Source organism: Saccopteryx leptura, chromosome 3 (genome assembly GCF_036850995.1).
Source record: "Saccopteryx leptura isolate mSacLep1 chromosome 3, mSacLep1_pri_phased_curated, whole genome shotgun sequence".
NCBI classification, from domain to species: Eukaryota; Metazoa; Chordata; class Mammalia; order Chiroptera; family Emballonuridae; genus Saccopteryx; species Saccopteryx leptura.
The window spans coordinates 144884270-144904018 of record NC_089505.1 but is presented as its reverse complement, the minus strand read 5'-3'; the positions used below and the strand labels follow the sequence as shown (position 1 = coordinate 144904018).

The 19749-nt window shown below is 35.8% G+C and overlaps 1 protein-coding gene across 1 annotated transcript in view; it reads left to right on the top strand.

Moving 5' to 3' along the window:
- PTGER3 (prostaglandin E receptor 3) overlaps window positions 1-18636 on the top strand; it is a 153643-nt gene extending 135007 nt beyond the window's left edge. Inside the window, exon 4 of the mRNA XM_066376567.1 lies at window positions 18453-18636. Within this exon, the coding sequence (XP_066232664.1) occupies window positions 18453-18468 (16 nt within the window). The 3' untranslated portion in view covers window positions 18469-18636. The remainder of the gene's footprint in view (window positions 1-18452) is intronic.
- The last annotated feature ends 1113 nt before the right edge of the window (window positions 18637-19749 follow it).

Sequence of the window (19749 nt, the reverse complement as noted above, 5' to 3'; positions counted from 1 at the left end):
AGTTTGCCTTTCAAATATATGCCCAAACATTGAAGAAATTGCTAGGACACATCAGGCTCATGTTTCTCATAAACACAAGAATGAAAAAACTTAACACATTCACGCCAGGACCTGCCAAATTTACTAAATCTTACTAAGAATGTATCTATATATATAAAAGGATAAATTTTTTCTTGTTTTTATATTTTTAATCCCTCTTTTTTATGAACTCTAAAAAGCATAACTCAAATAATGTAACATAAAAATGTTTTTTAATGTCAGAATAAATTTAATTTTGTTGTATTTATTTTGTTTAATTACCATAAAAGCACACTTGAACTATATTTTTTCTTTAATATTTGACTTAATTATTATAACATATTTCTCAGAAATTTGTATATAATGTGCCTACAATTATTTGTAGAATTTATATGTGCCCCAACTTCAAAAAGTTTGAGAACCACTGAACTAGGGTAACAACATTTTGTTCTTAAGTCACAGAGCCATGTATGGGTCACTTACTAGACACAATATGGCCTTGTGAAAAAGTCAAAGAAGATTTTTTTCCACCCTGATTTTCAGTTGGAATTGAATTATATCATGTGATAAGACAAGATAGGCATATAATGTTGGGTAAATTGATGAACATTCTCCCCTGTGGAAAGAGGGTAATGATACTTGGTTTACAGGATTTTCAAGATAATTAAACTAGAATATATATGAAGAGATCAGCACAAGGTTGTCATATAAAAGTTTTTAATAAGTGGAGCATTATGAGAACAATGAGACCATTGAAGATTTTATTTATTGTAACTAGAGCCATCCCATTCTCCCATGCTATTGATTTCAGTGCTTAAAGCATACATAAACTTTTCAGACAATTACCATATACAAGACTGCCTCATTTATTTCTAACTGCTTTCAGTGTTGTGACTATTTTAAGAGCTATGGCAACAAATCAAAAAGTTAGTGCTTCCTTAACTTCTTAATTAAGAACAAGGAATAAATAAAGTCTTATGAAAACTCAGAAAAGATAGAACTAATTCCTATTTTAAATAAATCTGCAAGTCTTAAGTTAGGTGAAGAAAATTGATATGGATCTTGAAGGATATAAATAAGTTTATTCACTCATTCCTCAATCACTTATCAAACTACTACTATATACCATGCACTATGGGTAAGCATCTGAGATGCAGAGAGGAAGATACAAGCTCTTGGTCCAGTCATGGAAGAGATAGACATTTAAGCAAATAATTATAATATTATAAATTTAAAATATTAGAATATAACCAATATATTATTTTATACATGATTATAATATAATTTATAATATTATATTATATTATATTATATTATATTATATTATATTATATTATATTATATTATAATATAAAATATGATATAACCGAGAAAGTCTCTGACTCTTTCTTAGGCCTACAGCTGTTTGTGTATAGACGTGTGTCTATGTGCATGTGTGTGTAGAAGGAGGATCTGAATGTCTTTCTGGAGTAGACATTTGAGCTAAGTTTTCATTGAAGAAAGCAGGACTTCAGCAGGTTACCTTGGAGATTGGAGGCATAGGAGCATTCCAGGTGAAGCAGGAAGGAAACTAAATTTTCTTAACAAATTGCAAAGAAAGTGTCTGAAGTATAGTGTAAGAAGATGGAAAGTGAGATCTGGGAGTGGGAACGAACATGTGAATTATGTTTTAGACATGGTGAAGGAGCTAAAACTTCGATAAGGACAAATCATAAAAGGTTTGTACTAAGCAACAGGAAGTCACTCAGGTGGCTGACAATAGCCCAATGGCTGAGTCTTCCCTGGGTGAACACAGTGTCACCCACAGACTACAAGTATCAACACAGTGTAGTCTGGTTTATCTATGGCCCAGCTTCAGCCACCTCTCATTACCACTCCCTAGCTGTCTTGCAAATATGTGCCCTCAATTTCAGGAGCTTTGAGGCTAATATCTATTGGTATTGCATGAACTACATTGGGGATATTACCCTTTACTTAGTTCAAAACTATTAGCTTCATCTTTAAATATAAATGTAAGCTAGGTCTGAAAATCCAGAGACAAAAACTAGGGATCTATAGATAGAAGCATTTCTTAAAATAATATGAGACTACGTTTTTTGACTAATTGTTCAAGAATGGTTTCCTCTACCTTGAGTTGCTGAGGATAATTAATTTTCTTTGTTCTTGGGACATTAGAATAGTTGCCCATATTTTATTTATTCATTTAATTTGCTAATGTCCCCAAATGATAGAAGTATTATTGCAAATACTTTTATCCTCCCCTTCTACTGGATAGTTTAAAAATCAAATAAAGCACTGGAGATAAAATTCCAAGTTGAGCCTGTCCTGTGGTGGCACAGTGGATAAAGCATTGACCTGGAACACTGAGGTCACCAGTTTGAAATCCTGGGCTTGCCGAGTCAAGGCACATACGACAAGCAAGCAATGAACAACTAAAGTGAAGCAACTCTGAGTTGAGACTTCTCGTTCCCCCCATCTCCCTCATCTCTCTGTAAAATCAATAAAATAAAAATCTAAAAAAATTACAAAATGAAAGTATTTTTATTTCTTCATAGAGTTACCAGTAAATTAAGAAGTAGCCGAAATAAGAGCCCTTCCTTGTGAACTTCTAGAAATTTGGTAAAATATATATTTTCAGTCTATTCATTTCCAAGTTCATTGCTCTGATATAAACATTGCTTGGAGAAACCTATTTTAGGGTGACAGCAATGCCATTTTGTACAGAGTGACATGTTTTACAAAGTATTTGATTAACCAGGGTAGCCAAAGGAAAGTTAGTTATTTGGTCAATATTTTACTAGGTTTTTCAGTTATTACCTGTTTTATTGTCACTTACTTTATTTTCCTAGTCTTCTCATGTACATTGCTGATATGTTGCATAAAGGTACTTAAACTGTAAGATCAACTTGAAAAAGGTAGCCCAATGATTAAATCATGTTCTATCAGAAACCTGTACCTAACCTCATTTAGTTAAGGCATGTTGATTGTGGTAAAAACAAACAAACAAACCAAAAAAACAACAACCCTCGCAAAAAGAACACGAATTAGACTTCTTTTAAACGTTGCAAAGTTTCTTTCAAATTGCTTCTTTATAAACCCTTGTAGAGATATGACAGCAAGATGATAGGCAAAAACTGTACAACTTTTACAGTTTGGAGGTAAATGGGGAAATTGCCTCTGAGAGTGGATTTCATATGAAAAGTTTCATATCAAAGCACAGCTGCATCTGTTAGTCTTTATTGCTACTTGATTTCATAACTTTGGCATAGTCATTAAAAATGCCAAAGAAGTCATATGTTTTCTACAACAGAGCAGAAAATTATGTAAAAGGCCAATTTACAAAACTCTACTTGGCAGCTCTCCTGAGGAATGAAAGACTGCAAAATCTATGGTCTGGGCTTTCTCAGTTCTAAGCAACTAGCAGGAATTTTGCTTAGATCCAATCTTAGAGTTGGGCTTCGTAATTCCTAGGTTGTCACTATTTGCATTGAAAAAATATATAGTATCTGTTAGAATGAAATAACAGGTCAATGAAGCAATGTGAATTTCTAAATTTTTCTACTGTAGTAACCCAAGAAAATGTAGATTTTCCTAGTTTCAATTCCTTTCTTCCTAAGAGTAACAAGTATCTTGTGTATATCCATCCATATCTTTAAAAATATATTCTCCATGTTAATAATCAAAATAAATGATTTTCACATAGCCAGCATGATCAATAATTTGGAATTTCTATATAATGTAGTAGTTTTTAATTGTTTTATAGCACAACACTTTGTTACAAATTGAATTTCTTATGAAAGCACTTAAAGGCTAGTCTCAACTTAAATTTCACTTCCCCGGAAAGTCATTTTTATCCCATCAATTAGATTTATAATAAATTCCTGAGGGACTTGGGACGTTAAATGTTGTAAGCTCCTTGTGGCAGAGACAGTTATTATGACTCTATTGTCAATGGTCTCTGGCACAATGCCATATTCCTATTATGTCACATATATAATGACTAGAAAGCCCGGCGGTCATATGAAATGACTGCTGTTCTAGATACTATAAATTGTAATTAAAATGATTTGTGCAAAGGTGTCTGCTAATTCAAACTGAATTACCCAGGGCAGGCGGCGAGGACGCCCCTTTGCTTACTGCCCCACGGGGTTTCCCCCTTCTACTTGCTTAATTGCTTAAAGTAGAGTGCAATGAAGAAAACCACTGGCGGTACATTTCTTAAGAGCCACTGCTAGCTCAATAAATAAAGGTGATTTAAATAATAAAATGTTAATTCACATGTCAAAGATCTCTTTGTACACAACATTTCTTGTGTAGATCTTTCCATCATTTTTAAGCTCGCCTTGCAGAGGACCATCAATTATTTTTAATTTTACTTCCGTTCTTTCACAAACTCTTGAACAGGCAACATAAAGTTGACCATGTCCAAATGCAGGCTCAGGTAAAAAAATGCCAACACGCTTAAGCGTTTGGCCCTGAGACTTATTGATGGTCATAGCAAAGGCAAGTTTTACAGGAAATTGTCTACGTCTCAATTGAAATGGCAACTCTATTTGAGATGGAGCCAAATCAATTCTTGGAATGACATGTATTTCACCTTTAGAGGAGCCAGTCAAAGACTTAGCTATTATAACATTATTTTTCAATTGGAGAACCTCTAGTCTTGTACCATTGCAAAGACCCCTTCCGGTGTTAAGATTTCTTAACAGCATAATAATTGCTCTAATCTTTAACCTCAATTTGTGAGGTGGCATGCCAGCAGGCGGGACTATTTGAATGCCATGGCAACTTCACCCCATTGGCTAGTACAGTTACGCAAGCAACCAATAAGCTATCGGCAACAAACAGACACTTAAGCCACATATAATAAAGATAATGAATTAGGTCTTTTCTTATTGACAAAAAAATTTCATATCTAGTGTTTAAAACCATAAACTAGTCCTTAAGTACTGTAAGAGTAGAATCTTTCACAGTGCCTGGTAGATAAAAGTTGCTCCATATTTGTGGAATGAAGGATAATATTACTCCAATCATTCCAAGTAACTCTAGTATTCCTGGCACACAATTTAAAAGCCATCTGTGGACAGGGCACCTACAAAAGTGCTAAAACAGCTGATTTACAGGTTTGAGCTTTGCAAAGCCTCTCTGCTTCAGTACAATCTCTACTGCCCCTGATTTATTTAGCACTCAAAATCACTTGACTTTCTCATTCTTTCCTGTTTCTCTTCTACATTCCTGAAAGTTTCTTTTCAGCCTCCTTCATGGGGAACAACCTCTAGGAATCCAGTATAGCCATCTTTGTTTTATTATTGAGTTTATTGGGGTGACATTGCTTAACAAAACCATACAAGTTTCAAGTGTACAATCCAACTAAACATCATTTGCACACTGCATCATGTACTCATTGCCCAAAGTAAAGTATCTATTTATCCCTCCTTTCTTCTCTCACTCTAACCATATTGTTGTCTATGTCTCTGTGTTATTATTATTACTTTTTTTGCTTTATTTCTTTACATTTTCGCCCAGCTCCCCAACCCAACTCCCCTCTGACAGCTATCAGTCTGTTCTATGTATCTATGCTTTTGTTTCTATTTTAATTGTTAAATTATTTTGTTCATTAGATTCCACATGTAAGTGAGATCTCATATATTTGTCTTTCTCTGGCTTATTTTACTTAGCATAATATTCTCTGGGTCCATTCATGCTGCTGCAAAAGATAAGTAAGATTTCATTTTCTTTTACAGCCAAGCAGTCCATTGTGTAGCTGTACCACAGCTTTTTTATCCACCCATCTACTGATGGCCACTTGGGTTGCTTCCAAATCTTGACTATTGAAAATAACACTACAATGAGCAATGGGGCACATATATTCTTTCAAATTAGTGTTTCAAGTTTCCTTGGCTATATTTTCAGAAGTGGAATCACTGGGTCAAAAGGCAGTTCTGTTTTTAATTTTTTGAGGTAACTCCATACTTTTTTCTGCTGTGGCTGCTCCAATTTGCATTCCTACCAGCAGTGCAGGAGGGTTCCCTTTTCTCCACACCCTCTCCAGCACTTGTTTCCTGATTTATTGATGATAGCCAATCTGACAGGTGTGAGGTGATATTTCATTGTGGTTTTAATTTACATTTCTCTGATGATTAGTGATGATGAGCATCCTTTTATGTATATAAGTTATCTGTATGTCCTCTTTAGTGAAGTGTCAATTCAGATCCTTTGCCGATTTTTTAATTGGATTATTTGTTTTCTTGGTATTGAGTTGTGTAAGTTTTTTACCTATTTTATGTATTAACTCCTTACCAAATGTATGATTGGTGAATATGTTCTCCCATTAAGTGGGTTGCCTTTTTATTTTGCTGATGGATTCTTTTGCTGTGCAAAAGCTTTCTCATTTGATGTAGTTCCATTTTTTCCCCTTTGTTTTCCTTGCCTGAGAAGATATATTGGCAAAAATACTGCTAGGAAAGATATCTGAGATTTTACTGCCTAAGTTTTCTGATAGGATGGATTTTTATGGTTTTGTGACTTACATTTAATATTTAATCCATTTTGAGTTCATTCCTATGTATGTTGTAATTGGTGGTCTAGTTTCATTTTTTTATACATGTTTCTGTTCAATTTTCCTAACCCTACTTATTAAAGAGACTGTCTTTACATGATTGTATGTTCTTACCTCCTTTGTCAAATGTTAATTGACCACATAGGTGTGGGTTTATTTCTGGGCTCTCTAATCTGTTCAAACAATCTCTATTCCTGTTCTTATGCCACTACCATGTTTTTTTGGGGGGTTACTATTGACTTGTAGTATAGTTTAGTCTTCTCTCTCAAGATTGCTGAAGCTAGTCAGTATCTTTTGTAGTTCCATACAAATTTTTGGAATATTTGTTCTAGATCCATGAGATACACCATTGATATTTTAATAGGAATTGCATTGAATCTATTAATTGCTTTTGGTATGAACACTTTATTGATGTTAGTCTTCTTATCCATGCACACAGTATATGCTTCCACTTATTTCTAGCTTCCTTAATTCCTTCTTCGCTCTCATAATTTTTCAAGTACAGATCTTTTACCTCCTTGGTTAAATTTATTCCTAGGGACTTTATTTTGTGTGTGTGTGTGTGTGTTGCAATAGTAAAGGGGATTGTTTTTTTAATCTCTTTTTCTGGCAGTTCATTATTGGTGTATAAAACTGAAACATATATTTTAATATTAATTGTATCTTGCTATTTTACCAAATTTATTTATCAGTTCTAGTAACTTTTTGGTGGAGGCGTCTTTATTTTTTTACTTTGATATGCTCTTTTTTTTGAATAATTTTATCTCCTTTTGTGGTCTTGGTTACTGGTGTGTTGCTGACATCTGCATCCTTATTTCCAGAGCCCATCATTCTCCTGAGTTCCAGAATATATTTCTAGCTATGGCCGGACAACTTCACTTTCATGATGTTTATTGATTTATTTTTAGAGAGAGAAAGAGAGAGAAAAATATTGAATTGTTCTACTTATTTATGCATTCACTGGTTGATTGTTGTATGTGAAACCCACAGCCTTGGCAGATTAGGACAATGTTCTAACCAACTGAGCCATCCTACCAGGGCAACTTTCATGTTACTTAGGTGTTTCAAACTCTCAGATATGGAACATTATTCTCTCTATTGTTATACTCTAAAATTGTGCTTCTTTTACTACATTGGTCATTCTATTCTAAAAACTAATGCTCATTTTAAGTGATTGTCATCTTCTTTACATATTACCAATTCCTGTTGGTTCTACCTTTTAAATAGCTCTCAAACTCACTCCATATAATTTGTTTCCAAAGCCGCTGTATTGGGACAGAACCTCAATATCTCTCATGTGAATTGTCTATGCTCTACAATGTTGATTAAAAATACCTTCTTTTTAAACAGGAATATGAACATTTCATTCCTCTACTAGTAATTCTGTTTAATTTAGCAACACTTAGGGACTAAATTAAGGTTCAGGAAAAAAAATATTTACACTTCTAAGTATAGTAACTTTTTTAATGCAATATTTGCTCTTTACTAAAGAATATGACATATATACAAGTTATAGAGTATAATAATAAAACAAAGGCCTGGGAACTCCCTACTGTCTTACACCCTAGAATATCTCTAGAACTCTCATTCACCTTCACTTCACTTCTCCCCTCCTCTTGCTTCCACTGACCCACCTAAGTTAAATTATATTTTATCATTTTCTTACTTTTTTCATAGGTTTTTGGCATATGTATTTATTTAGAAATAGTATATTATTTAGTTTGTTTGTTCTTGAGCTTATAAAAAGTGGTATCATACTGTGGTCTTTATAACTTGCTTTTCACTCAGTTTTACATTTTAAAGCTTCATATATAGTGTTGCACGAACGTGTAGCTCATTAATTTTTACTGAGAAAGAATATTCTACTGTGAAAATACATCAAAAGTTATTTATCCACTTTCTTATTAATGGATCTTTGGATTCTTTTCAAGTTTAGCTAATATGGAAATTCTACTATAGATAGTATTACACATTCTCAGTGCACATTTAACACTTTCAGGGATCTATCAGACAGTGGAATTGTTGTATCATGATCATGTAATAAGTAAACGTTTAAAACATCATATCTAGCAGTTATACAGGCACATATTTTATTTTAAAATGTAGTATAGATATATTAAAGGTGAGTGCACAAAATACTTAATTTTCTGAATAGAAATGTATAATCAAAAATGTTTGCAAACTATTGGTTTATAATAAAATACAACTCTCAGACCTAGCTTCAAATTCCCTCTTTTATTTACATTATTCTTTTTTTTTTCTGTTCTTTTTTTTCTTTCTTTCTTTTTTTTTTTTTAATAATTTTATTTTTTTAATGGGGTGACATCAATAAATCAGGATACATATATTCAAAGATAACAAGTCCAGGTTATCTTGTCGTTCAATTATGTTGCATACCCATCACCCAAAGTCAGATTGTCCTCTGTCACCTTCTATCTTGTTTTCTTTGTGCCCCTCCCCCTCCCCCTTTCCCTCTCCCATTCCCCCCTCCCTCCCGTAACCACCACACTCTTATCAATGTCTCTTAGTTTCACTTTTATGTCCCACCTACGTATGGAATAATGCAGTTCCTGGTTTTTTCTGATTTACTTATTTCGCTTCGTATCATGTTATCAAGATCCCACCATTTTGCTGTAAAGGTTCCGATGTCATCATTTCTTATGGCTGAGTAGTATTCCATAGTGTATATGTGCCACATCTTCTTTATCCAGTCATCTATTGACGGGCTTTTTGGTTGTTTCCATGTCCTGGCCACTGTGGACAATGCTGCAATAAACAAGGGGCTGCATGTGTCTTGACGTATCAATGTTTCTGAGTTTTTGGGGTATATACCCAGTAGAGGGATTGCTGGGTCATAAGGTAGTTCTATTTTCAGTTTTTTGAGGAACCACCATACTTTCTTCCATAATGGTTGTACTACTTTACATTCCCACCAACAGTGGATGAGGGTTCCTTTTTCTCCACAGCCTCTCCAACATTTGCTATTACCTGTCTTGCTAATAATAGCTAATCGAACAGGTGTGAGGTGGTATCTCATTGCAGTTTTGATTTGTATTTATCTAATAGCTAAAGAAGATGAGCATCTTTTCATATATCTGTTGGCCATTTGTATTTCTTCCTGGGAGAAGTGTCTGTTCATATCCTCTTCCCATTTTTTTACTGGATTGTTTGTTTGTTTGTTGTTGAGTTTTATGAGTTCTTTGTATATTTTGGATATTAGGCCCTTATCTGAGCTGTTGTTTGAAAATATCATTTCCCATTTAGTTGGCTTTCTGTTTATTTTGTTAGTCAAAAACTTCTTAGTCTGATGTAGTCCCATTCATTAATTTTTGCCTTCACTTCTCTTGCCTGTGGAGTCAAATTCATAAATTGCTCTTTAAAACCCAGGTCCATGAGTTGAGTACCTATGTCTTCTTCTATGTACTTAATTGTTTCAGGTCTTATGTTTAGATCTTTGATCCATTTTGAGTTAATTTTTGTACAGGGGGACAAACTGTAGTCCAGTTTCATTCTTTTGCATGTGGCTTTCCAGTTTTCCCAGCACCATTTATTGAAGAGGCTTTCTTTTCTCCATTGTGTGTTGTTGGCCCCTTTATCAAAAATTATTTGACTATATATATGTGGTTTTATTTCTGGACTTTCTATTCTGTTCCATTGGTCTGAGTGTCTATTTTTCTGCCAATACCATGCTGTTTTGATTGTCGTGGCCCTATAATATAGTTTGAAGTCAGGTATTGTAATGCCCCCAGCTTCATTATTTTTCTTTAGGATTGCTTTGGCTATTCGGGGTTTTTTATAGTTCTATATAAATCTGATGATTTTTTGCTCTATTTCTTTAAAAAATGTCATTGGAAGTTTGATGGGAATTGCATTAAATTTGTATATAGCTTTGGGTAATATAGCCATCTTGATTATATTTATTCTTCCTAGCCAAGAACAAGGTATATTCTTCCATCTCATTATATCTTTTTTGATTTCCCTTAACAATGGTTTATAGTTTCATTATATAAGTCCTTTACATTCTTTGTTATGTTTATTCCTAAGTATTTTATTTTTTTTGTTGCAATCGTGAAGGGGATTATTCTTTTGAGTTCCTTCTCAGTTGTTTCATTGTTGGCATATAGAAAGGCTATTGACTTCTGTATGTTAATTTTGTATCCTGCGACATTACTGTATTGGCTTATTGTTTCTAGTAGTCTTTTTGTGGATTCTTTGGGGTTTTCGATGTATAGGATCATATCATCTGCAAAAAGTGATACCTTTACTTCTTCTTTTCTGATATGGATGCCTTTTATTTCTTTGTGTTGTCTGATTGCTCTGGCTAGAACCTCTAGTACCACATTAAATAAGAGTGGAGAGAGTGGACAACCCTGTCTTGTTCCTGATTTAAGGGGGAAAGACTTCAGTTTAGTGTCATTTAATATGATGTTAGCTGATGGTTTATCATATATGGCCTTTATCATGTTGAGATATTTTCCTTCTATACCCATTTTGTTGAGAGTCTTAAACATAAAATTGTGTTGTATTTTATCAAAAGCCTTTTCTGCATCTATTGATAAGATCATGTGGTTTTTGTCCTTTGTTTTGTTGATATGGTGTATTACGTTAACCGTTTTACGTATGTTGAACCATCCTTGAGATTCTGGGATGAATCCCACTTGATTATGATGTATTATGTTTTTAATATGTTGTTGTATTCGATTTGCTAGTATTTTGTTTAGTATTTTAGCATCTGTATTCATTAGAGATATTGGTCTGTAGTTTTCTTTTTTGTGCCATCCTTGCCTGGTTTTGGTATGAGGGTTATGTTGGCCTCATAAAATGTATTTGGAAGTATTGCTTCTTCTTCAAATTTTTGGAAGACTTTGAGTAGAATAGGAACCAAGTCTTCTTTGAATGTTTGATAAAATTCACTGGTATAGCCGCCAGGGCCTGGACTTTTATTTTGGGGGAGGTTTTTAATGGTTTTTTCTATTTCTTCTCTACTAATAGGTCTGTTTAGGCTTTCTGCTTCTTCTTGACTCAGTCTAGGAAGGTTGTATTGTTCTAGGAATTTATCCATTTCTTCTAGGTTGTTGAATTTAGTAGCATAAAGTTTTTTATAGTATTCTACAATAATTCTTTGTATATCTACGGTGTCCGTGGTGATTTCTCCTCTTTCATTTTGGATTTTGTTTGAGTTCTTTCTCTTTTTTCCTTGGTAAGTCTTGCCAAGGGTTTGTCAATTTTGTTGATCTTTTCAAAGAACCAGCTCCTTGTTCTATTAATTTTTTCTATAGTTTTTTTGTTCTCTAATTCATTTATTTCTGCTCTGATTTTTATTATCTCCTTTCTTCAGCTGGTTTTGGGTTTTCCCTGTTCTTCTTTTTCTAGTTCCTTAAGGTGGGAAGTTAAGTGGTTCACTTGGGCTCTCTCTTGTTTGTTCATATATGCCTGAAGTGATATGAACTTCCCTCTTATCACTGCTTTTGCTGCATCCCATAGATTCTGATATGTCGTATTGTCATTTTCATTAGTCTGTATATATCTTTTGATCTCTGCACTTATTTCTTCTGTGACCCATTCATTTTTTAAAAGTATGTTGTTTAGTTTCCACATTTTTGTGGGATTTTTTTCCTCCTTTTTGCAGTTGAATTCTAGTTTCAAGGCTTTATGATCAGAAAATATGCTTGGTACAACTTCAATTTTTCTGAATTTGCTGATGTTGTTTTTGTGGCCCAACATATGCTCAATTCTTGAGAATGATCCATGTACACTGGAGAAAAATGTATACTCAGTCACTTTGGGAAGAAATGTCCTGTAGATGTCTATCATATCCAGGTGCTCTAGTGTTTTGTTTAAGGCCACTATGTCTTTGTTGATTCTCTGTTTGGATGACCGATCTAGAGCCGTCAGCAGAGTATTGAGGTCTCCAAGTATGATTGTATTATTGTCAGTTTTTGTTTTAAGATCAATAAGTAGCTGTCTTATATATTTTGGTTCTCCTTGGTTTGGTGCATATATATTAAGAATTGTTATGTCTTCTTGATTCAGTGTCCCCTTAGCCATTATGAAATGGCCATTTTTGTCTCTGAGTACTTTTCCTGTCTTGTAGTCAGCATTATCCGATATGAGTATTGCTACACCCGCTTTCTTTTGGATGTTATTTGCTTGGAGTATTGTTTTCCAGCCTTTCACTTTGAATTTGTTTTTATCCTTGTTACTTAGATGAGTTTCCTGTAGGCAGCATACAGTTGGATTTTCTTTTTTAATCCATTCTGCTACTTTGTGCCTTTTTATTGGTGAGTTTAATCCGTTTACATTTAGTGTAATTATTGACACTTGTGAGTTCCCTATTGCCATTTTATATCTTGCTTTCTGTTAGTTTTGTATTTTGTTTGATCCTTCTCTTTTGTTTTTCTATCTTTTGTTTTTATTTGGTTGTATTCCATACATCTTTCCTCTGTTGCTATCTTTTTTATCTCATGTGCTTCTGTGGTGGTTTTTTCAATGGTGGTTACCTTTGAGTAATGAAAAGGGTCCCTACCCTGTTCATTGTAGTGAACTATTTTGTGAGTACTTTTACACTCCATCGTCCTTTGCTACTGTTAATCTCCATCTTCTCCCCCTCTTTCTTTTTGTTGTTGTCACAGTTTAAATTTGGTTTTATTGTGTTCTTCTTGGAGCTTTAACTTGTGGCTCTGTTTTTTTTTTTGTTCTTTGTATCTGATTGGAGAACCCCCTTTAGTAATTCCTGGAGTGGGGGTTTTCTGATGATAAATTCCCTCATCTTTTCTGTATCTGTGAATGTTTTTATTTCTCCTTCATATTTGAAGGATAGCTTTGATGGGTATAGTATTCATGGCTGAAAGTTCCTCTCTTTCAGGACTTTAAATATTGGGGTCCACTCTCTTCTAGCTTGTAGAGTTTCTGCTGAGAAATCTGATGATAATCTAATGGGCCTTCCTTTATATGTTGTATTCTTCTTTTCCCTGGCTGCCTTGAGAATTTTTTCTTTGCAGTTGGTTTGTGTCACTTTCATTATGATATGCCTTGGAGTAGGTTTGTTGGGGTTAAGAAAACTCGGAGTTCTGTTTGCTTCTTGAACTTGAGGCTTTAGTTCTTTCCACAGGCTTGGGAAGTTCTCATCTATTATTTGTTTGAGTATGTTCTCCATTCCATTTTCTCTCTCTTCTCCCTCTGATATACCTATTATTCTTATGTTATTCTTTTTGATGGAGTCAGATAATTCTTGTAGGGCTATCTCGTTTTTTTTAATTTTTGAGTCTCTTTCTTCTTCTCTCTGTTGTGCCTCAAGTTGCTTGTCTTCTATTTCACTAATCCTCTCTTCTATCTGACCTGTTCTATTAGCTAAGCTTGTTACTTCATTTTTCAGCTCGTGAATTGAGTTTTTCATCTCTGTTTGATTTGTTTTTATAGTTTCAATTTCCTTGGACATATATTCTTTGTGTTCATTGAGTTGTTTTCTGAGCTCCCTAAATTGCCTTTCTGTGTTTTCTTGTATATCTCGGAAGATTTTTAGGATTTCTATCTTGAATTCTCTGTCATTTAGCTACAAGGTTTCCAATATATTCAATTTTTTTCTCCATAGATTTTTCCTCATCTAGCTGTGTTACCTCTCTTTCTTTTGTATCCATGATATTCGATTTTCTCTTCCTTAATGGCATCTGAGCGTGGTTTTGTTGATAGTATTAATGAGATTTAATAAAGAATAAAAAGTTAAAAAAATAAAAAATTGAAAAGAGTTGTTTTTTTAAAAAAATTAATAATGAAATAAAGAAAAATAAAATAAAATAAAAATTTTAAAAAAAGGAAATTATTCCCCCCCTCCTTTTTTCCTCTCCTCTCCTCTCCCCTCTTTCTTGAGAAAATCTTGTGGTGAACTGTGAATTATAACAAACAATGCCTGTAATGGAGAGCCTGAATTGGGGAAAAGTAATAAAAGGGGCAAAAAAAAGAAAAAAAAAGAAAAGAAAAAAAAAGAAAAAAGAAGGGGGTATGGACCCACAAAAAGAAAATAAGGAAAAAATTTGGGTCAAGAATAAAATGATTTGCTTTTAGGTGTTGGTTGTCTAAGAGTTATGATGAGAGGAATAAGAGGAAACAGAAAAATGGGGGGACAAATTAAAAAATTACTATTGTATTTAGTGGAACAAGAACTAGATAAAATGGAGAGCCAGGGATGGGAGCACTGCTAGTGAGTTAAAAAGGTGAAGTAAAAACCCCCCAAAATGCCACAAACATAAGTTTGAGTCCCAGATAAGATAATTTGTTTGTTATTGAGGTTTGAATGAGAGGAGATGTAAAGGAGAAAGGAAGAAACTAATATAGAGGGAGAAAAGAAAGAGAGAGAGAGAAAAAAAGAGGGAACCACTAAAAGAAGAAAAAAGAAAAAAGAGGGGAGAGAGAGAGAGAGAGAGAGTTAAGGGTTTTGGAGTGCAACCCTCATAGAGAGAAAGGAAGAGGAGAGAAAAGATAATGGGAGATGTAACACTTATGGGTAGTGTAGTTCAAGGAGAGGAGAGAGTAAGACCGGCAGAGAGTTAATCGGCCAAATTGGAGGAGGAAAAAAAATATCAAGAATGAAGATAAGAGAAACAAACGAACAAATATAATAAAATGGGATAGGTTATAAAGTCTGCGGATTATTCTTGATTTTGAGAGGTTATCTTCTTGCTTTTTCTTTTCTCTCCCTCTTCCTGGTCGGTGACTCTGTACCCCGGGTTCTGCCCCTTTGGCACGCTCAGGTAGAGGTTTGCAGTTGATAAGTCTCTATGGCAAAGTCATGTATTGTGCTTTAGTCTCGTTGGCAGTCGAGGCTCATTAGCATTTATAGGCTCTGACAGTGAGAGAGTCCGTGTTCCTCGGGCCTTTCTCCTCGTCTTTCCTTCCTCAATTAGTAGCCTGATAATCCAGCTATGGGGTTGTTGCTGCCTCTGCCTGGATAGTAAGAGGCTCAAAGAGCTGGCAACTCCCCACTCTATTTTCACTCAGCACAGGGCTCTGGGTAAGGCTCAGTCAGTCAGAGCTGCTAGCATAATCAGGCGGGGTTTCTGCCCACTCAAAGACCTCTGGCTCTGCCACTCTGTCCGGTAACACAGGTGGGTGCCCACTTCCGGGGCGCTTGGAGGAAACTCTCGCTCACTATCTGCGAGCAGACCAGGATATCCGGCCAGCAGTCTCACGCTCTGAGTGAAACCCCCAACTGCATGGACAAGTTGCAGCGTTGGAATTGGCTCTCGCTCCGTCCCCGTGCGTGGCTTTTGCAAGGCGCTGGGGCAGCCTGAGATTCTGCTTTGGCCCACACAAAGGCCCCTGACTCTGCCCCTCTGTGTGATAACACGGGCGCGCACTGCCGAGGCACTCGGAGGAATCTCTTGCTCACTATCTGCGCGCGCAGACCAGGATATGAGGCCGGCTGCATTTCCCTCTGAGTGCAACCCCCACCAGCACGGAAAATTTCCACCGTTGGAATTAGTTCTCGCTCCCTCCCATGCGCGGCTTTCCCAGGGCGCTGGGGCTGCCCAGAGATTCTGCTTTCGGCCCACAGAAAGGCCTCTGACTCTGCCTCTCTGTGGGGTAACACGGGCACCCACTCCCGGGGCTTAGGAAGAAATCTCTCACCTACTAACTGCGCGTGCGCCGACCAGGAGATCAGGTAAAATGGCTGCTCTGCTTGTCTTTCTTAGTTTGGGTTTGGCGCGAGTGTTAGCTTGTATTGCCCGGGTTGCCACAGGATCAGTTTTTCCTCGGCTTGAATCTCCGTGCCACAGCCTGGTTCGGCCGTTTGTGCCGCGGCCTGGATCTATTCACCCCCTTTGCCCGCCTCAGTTTCTATATTCTCAGTTACCAGAGAAAGCCGCCCTGTTTAGGTTAGTGAGGAAGGCGGAGCATTTCTTACTCCCTTTTTCCTTCGGGGTTTGGTTATATATTTAGCCAATTTTTCACTCAACCATACCTTCGGGTGTATTGCGAAGCATCTGGAGGCTCCAAGTATAGGTTTTTCTGCTTCTGGTTGAAGATCTTGTTGAGTTTTGGGGGAGATTTATTGGTATCGCTTCCTACCCCGCCATTACTCTGACGTCATCTCCCTACATTATTTTAAGTAAGGGCTTAAGCTCCTGCTTCTACAAGCTTCCACTAGCACAGTGGTCAGCAAACCATGGCTCGCGAGCCATATGCAAGTCTTAGGCCCCTTGAATGCAGCTCTTCGGCCAGCTTAGAAGTACCCTAATTAAGTTAATAACAATGTACCTGCCTATATAGTTTAAGTTTAAAAATTTTGGCTCTCAAAAGAAATTTTAATCGTTGTACTGTTGATACTTGGCTCTGTTGACTAATGAGTTTCCAACCACTGCCTAGCATATATATCACTATGATAATACTTACCATGTTGAGTAGTAATTATTTATTTCCTTCCAGGCTCCTAACCTATACTTGTTAAGTGGAGTTGCAGTCTCATTCATATTTGTATCTCTAGTACTTAGTCTAGTGGTGACATATAGTAAGCAAAATCTAAATAATTACTCAGTGAATGAACAAATGTAAAATGGTAGAATACCATTTTATATTCCTGAGAAAATAAATGAAGTATCACAAGAAAATTCTGCATACTCTACAGGAAAAGACATTATATAAATTCAAAGTATTAGTGTTTTATAATAGTATTTAATCAATGGTGTTCTATAGCCTGAATAACAAATTACATGTTTTAGTTTAGAATAATTAAGAAATTCAACACTGTTTGTTCTTTCTCTTCACCTAAGATGCACTAGCACCACAGAAAAGCAATGAAATATTCTCTATAGTCTCTAACTTATGTTCTCTTCATTATTATACCTAGGAGGAGGAAGAGATTATATTAGAACAGAAGGATAACAGACTAGGAATCAGACACACCAACATTTGTCTCAGTACTGTCTTTGGGTAGTCCTGTGAGCTTGCAAAAATCACTTTACAAGATCATTTCATTTAATAATGACTATAAACTTTACCCCCATCTCACAGTAGTAATAAATGAGGGTCATAGAGATTATACAACTTACTTAAGATCCTATAGATACAAGTCACTTATCTATCATCCTTCTCTAGAAGCTATAGTTTTAATCCTTGTATTATTCTATTTTTTTAAAGTTGAGCATATTTTATTTATTTATTTGTTTATTTATTTATCTGAAGTGAGAAGCAGGGAGGCAGACAGACAGACTCCCACATGTGCCCGACAGATCCACCTGGCATGCTCACCAGGGGGCAATGCTTGGCTCCTCTGGGGCATTTTCCCACTACAATTGGAGCCATTCTAGTGCCTGAGGTAGAGGCCATGGAGCCATTCTCAGCGCCTGGGCCAACTTTGCTCCAATGAAGCCTTAGCTGCAGGAGGGGAAGAGATAGAGAGAAAGGAAAGGGGAAGAGTGGAGAAGCAAATGGGAGCCTCTCCTGTGTGCCCTGGCTGGGAATCAAATCTGGAACTTCCACATGCTAGGTAGACACTCTACCTCTGAGCCAACTGGCCAGGGCCTGTATTATTCTATTTTGCCCTGGCTTCTACCAAGAAGATTTAAAGAATCAACTGGGATAATAATTATCAGAATATTCTATACTTTTTAACATTTACCCACTCAACAAGTATTTATTTAGCACTTAGCACATACCTTGTTTTGTAGTAATAACCACACACACATACACACACACACACACACACACGATGAATTAAATAACAGCTAGAAGGTTTTGAAAATCTAGTAGAGAAAATATTAATATTTATAAATAACAGTAACAATAATTACTCATTTTTCTCTAGGTTTACTGGTCAGGGAAGACCTTACAAAGGAGATGTCATTGAACACTAATACATCAAAAGTTGACTGTTTTCTAGGTCGATACTGTGTTAAAAAACATATAAAGAAGTGGAACTGGCAAGACCAAAGACAGAGGAAGTAAAACATATTGTGTCTGGGAAACATAAGTCAACCATGAAGGAGAGTACAGAACGTGGAGTACAGGAGATAAAACCAGAAAGATGGGTAAATTGGAGCCAAGTTATAAAGGACTTTGGAGTTTGGATTATATTCCTGGGCTAATGGTTATCATGGAAATGTTTTAACTAGAAAAATACTATAATTTTGGCGATAAGAATTGTGATAATTGTGATAATTTTATAACAACAATAATAAATAATATTTACAGAATACATTTATACATGACTGATTTACTTAATATTTGAAGTTACCACATGATGTAAACATTGTTTTTACTTCATATGTTATGTTCTTAGCCACAGTTTCACACGTTCAAAGCAGTGGTGATTCTAGAATGTCAACACAGTAGTAGATTAGATGAGACAATCCTACTAGTAAGGGTGAGGCTAAGAGATTGGCTGAATTATTGATTGATTGATTGATTTTTAGAAAGAGAAGGGAGGGAGAGAGATAATCAGTTTAATTTTTTTGTTTTATTTTCTGAATTAGCATTTACATAGAAAGCACATTATTTCTTCTTAATTTATTTGGGATGGTTTGAGAGGACTCTGGCAGACAGAGGGAAATTAAATCCTTTCACAAGCTTTCTCAAGATGTCATTATATCATTACTGCTAAGCGATATGGACGAAGAAGGTCGACTTAGAGGAAGGGCATCATTACCAGTTGTTAGTACCTGCAGCAGCTCTGCAAAGAGCATGGAGTGAATATTGAAGTGGTAGTGTTAACATGGTTTGCCGAAAGCATGAACAAGCTATTTATACATGTGCTTGCGTGTCTTCAAATCACTGCCGACTCCAGCTTTACACAACCGCAGGCACAGGATGCAACTCATCACGCACGTCTCTCAGACACAGGAAGTCGTAGATAGTTTTCAACCTCAGACATGTTACTGCTACCTCAAAGCAAACTAATCCTTATGGACAAAAGCAGCCCTTGTTCCAGGTAGAAAACTCTTTTGCCAGTGAGAACTCTTCACTACATATGCAATACAGGGAAGCTGGGTACATATCTGTCATGCTGGAATTTCTAGCCTCACAATTCCTTTTCTTTCTCTACACTTGGATATATGGTGCTGGGTCCTATGTTTAATAGTGTTCTTTTTTATAGGCATGGGGGTATTCATCAGAGACCCAGAAACTACCTCCAGGGATATCTTTTTAAGTCCAAATACTTTCTTGGCTGCAAAAGAATT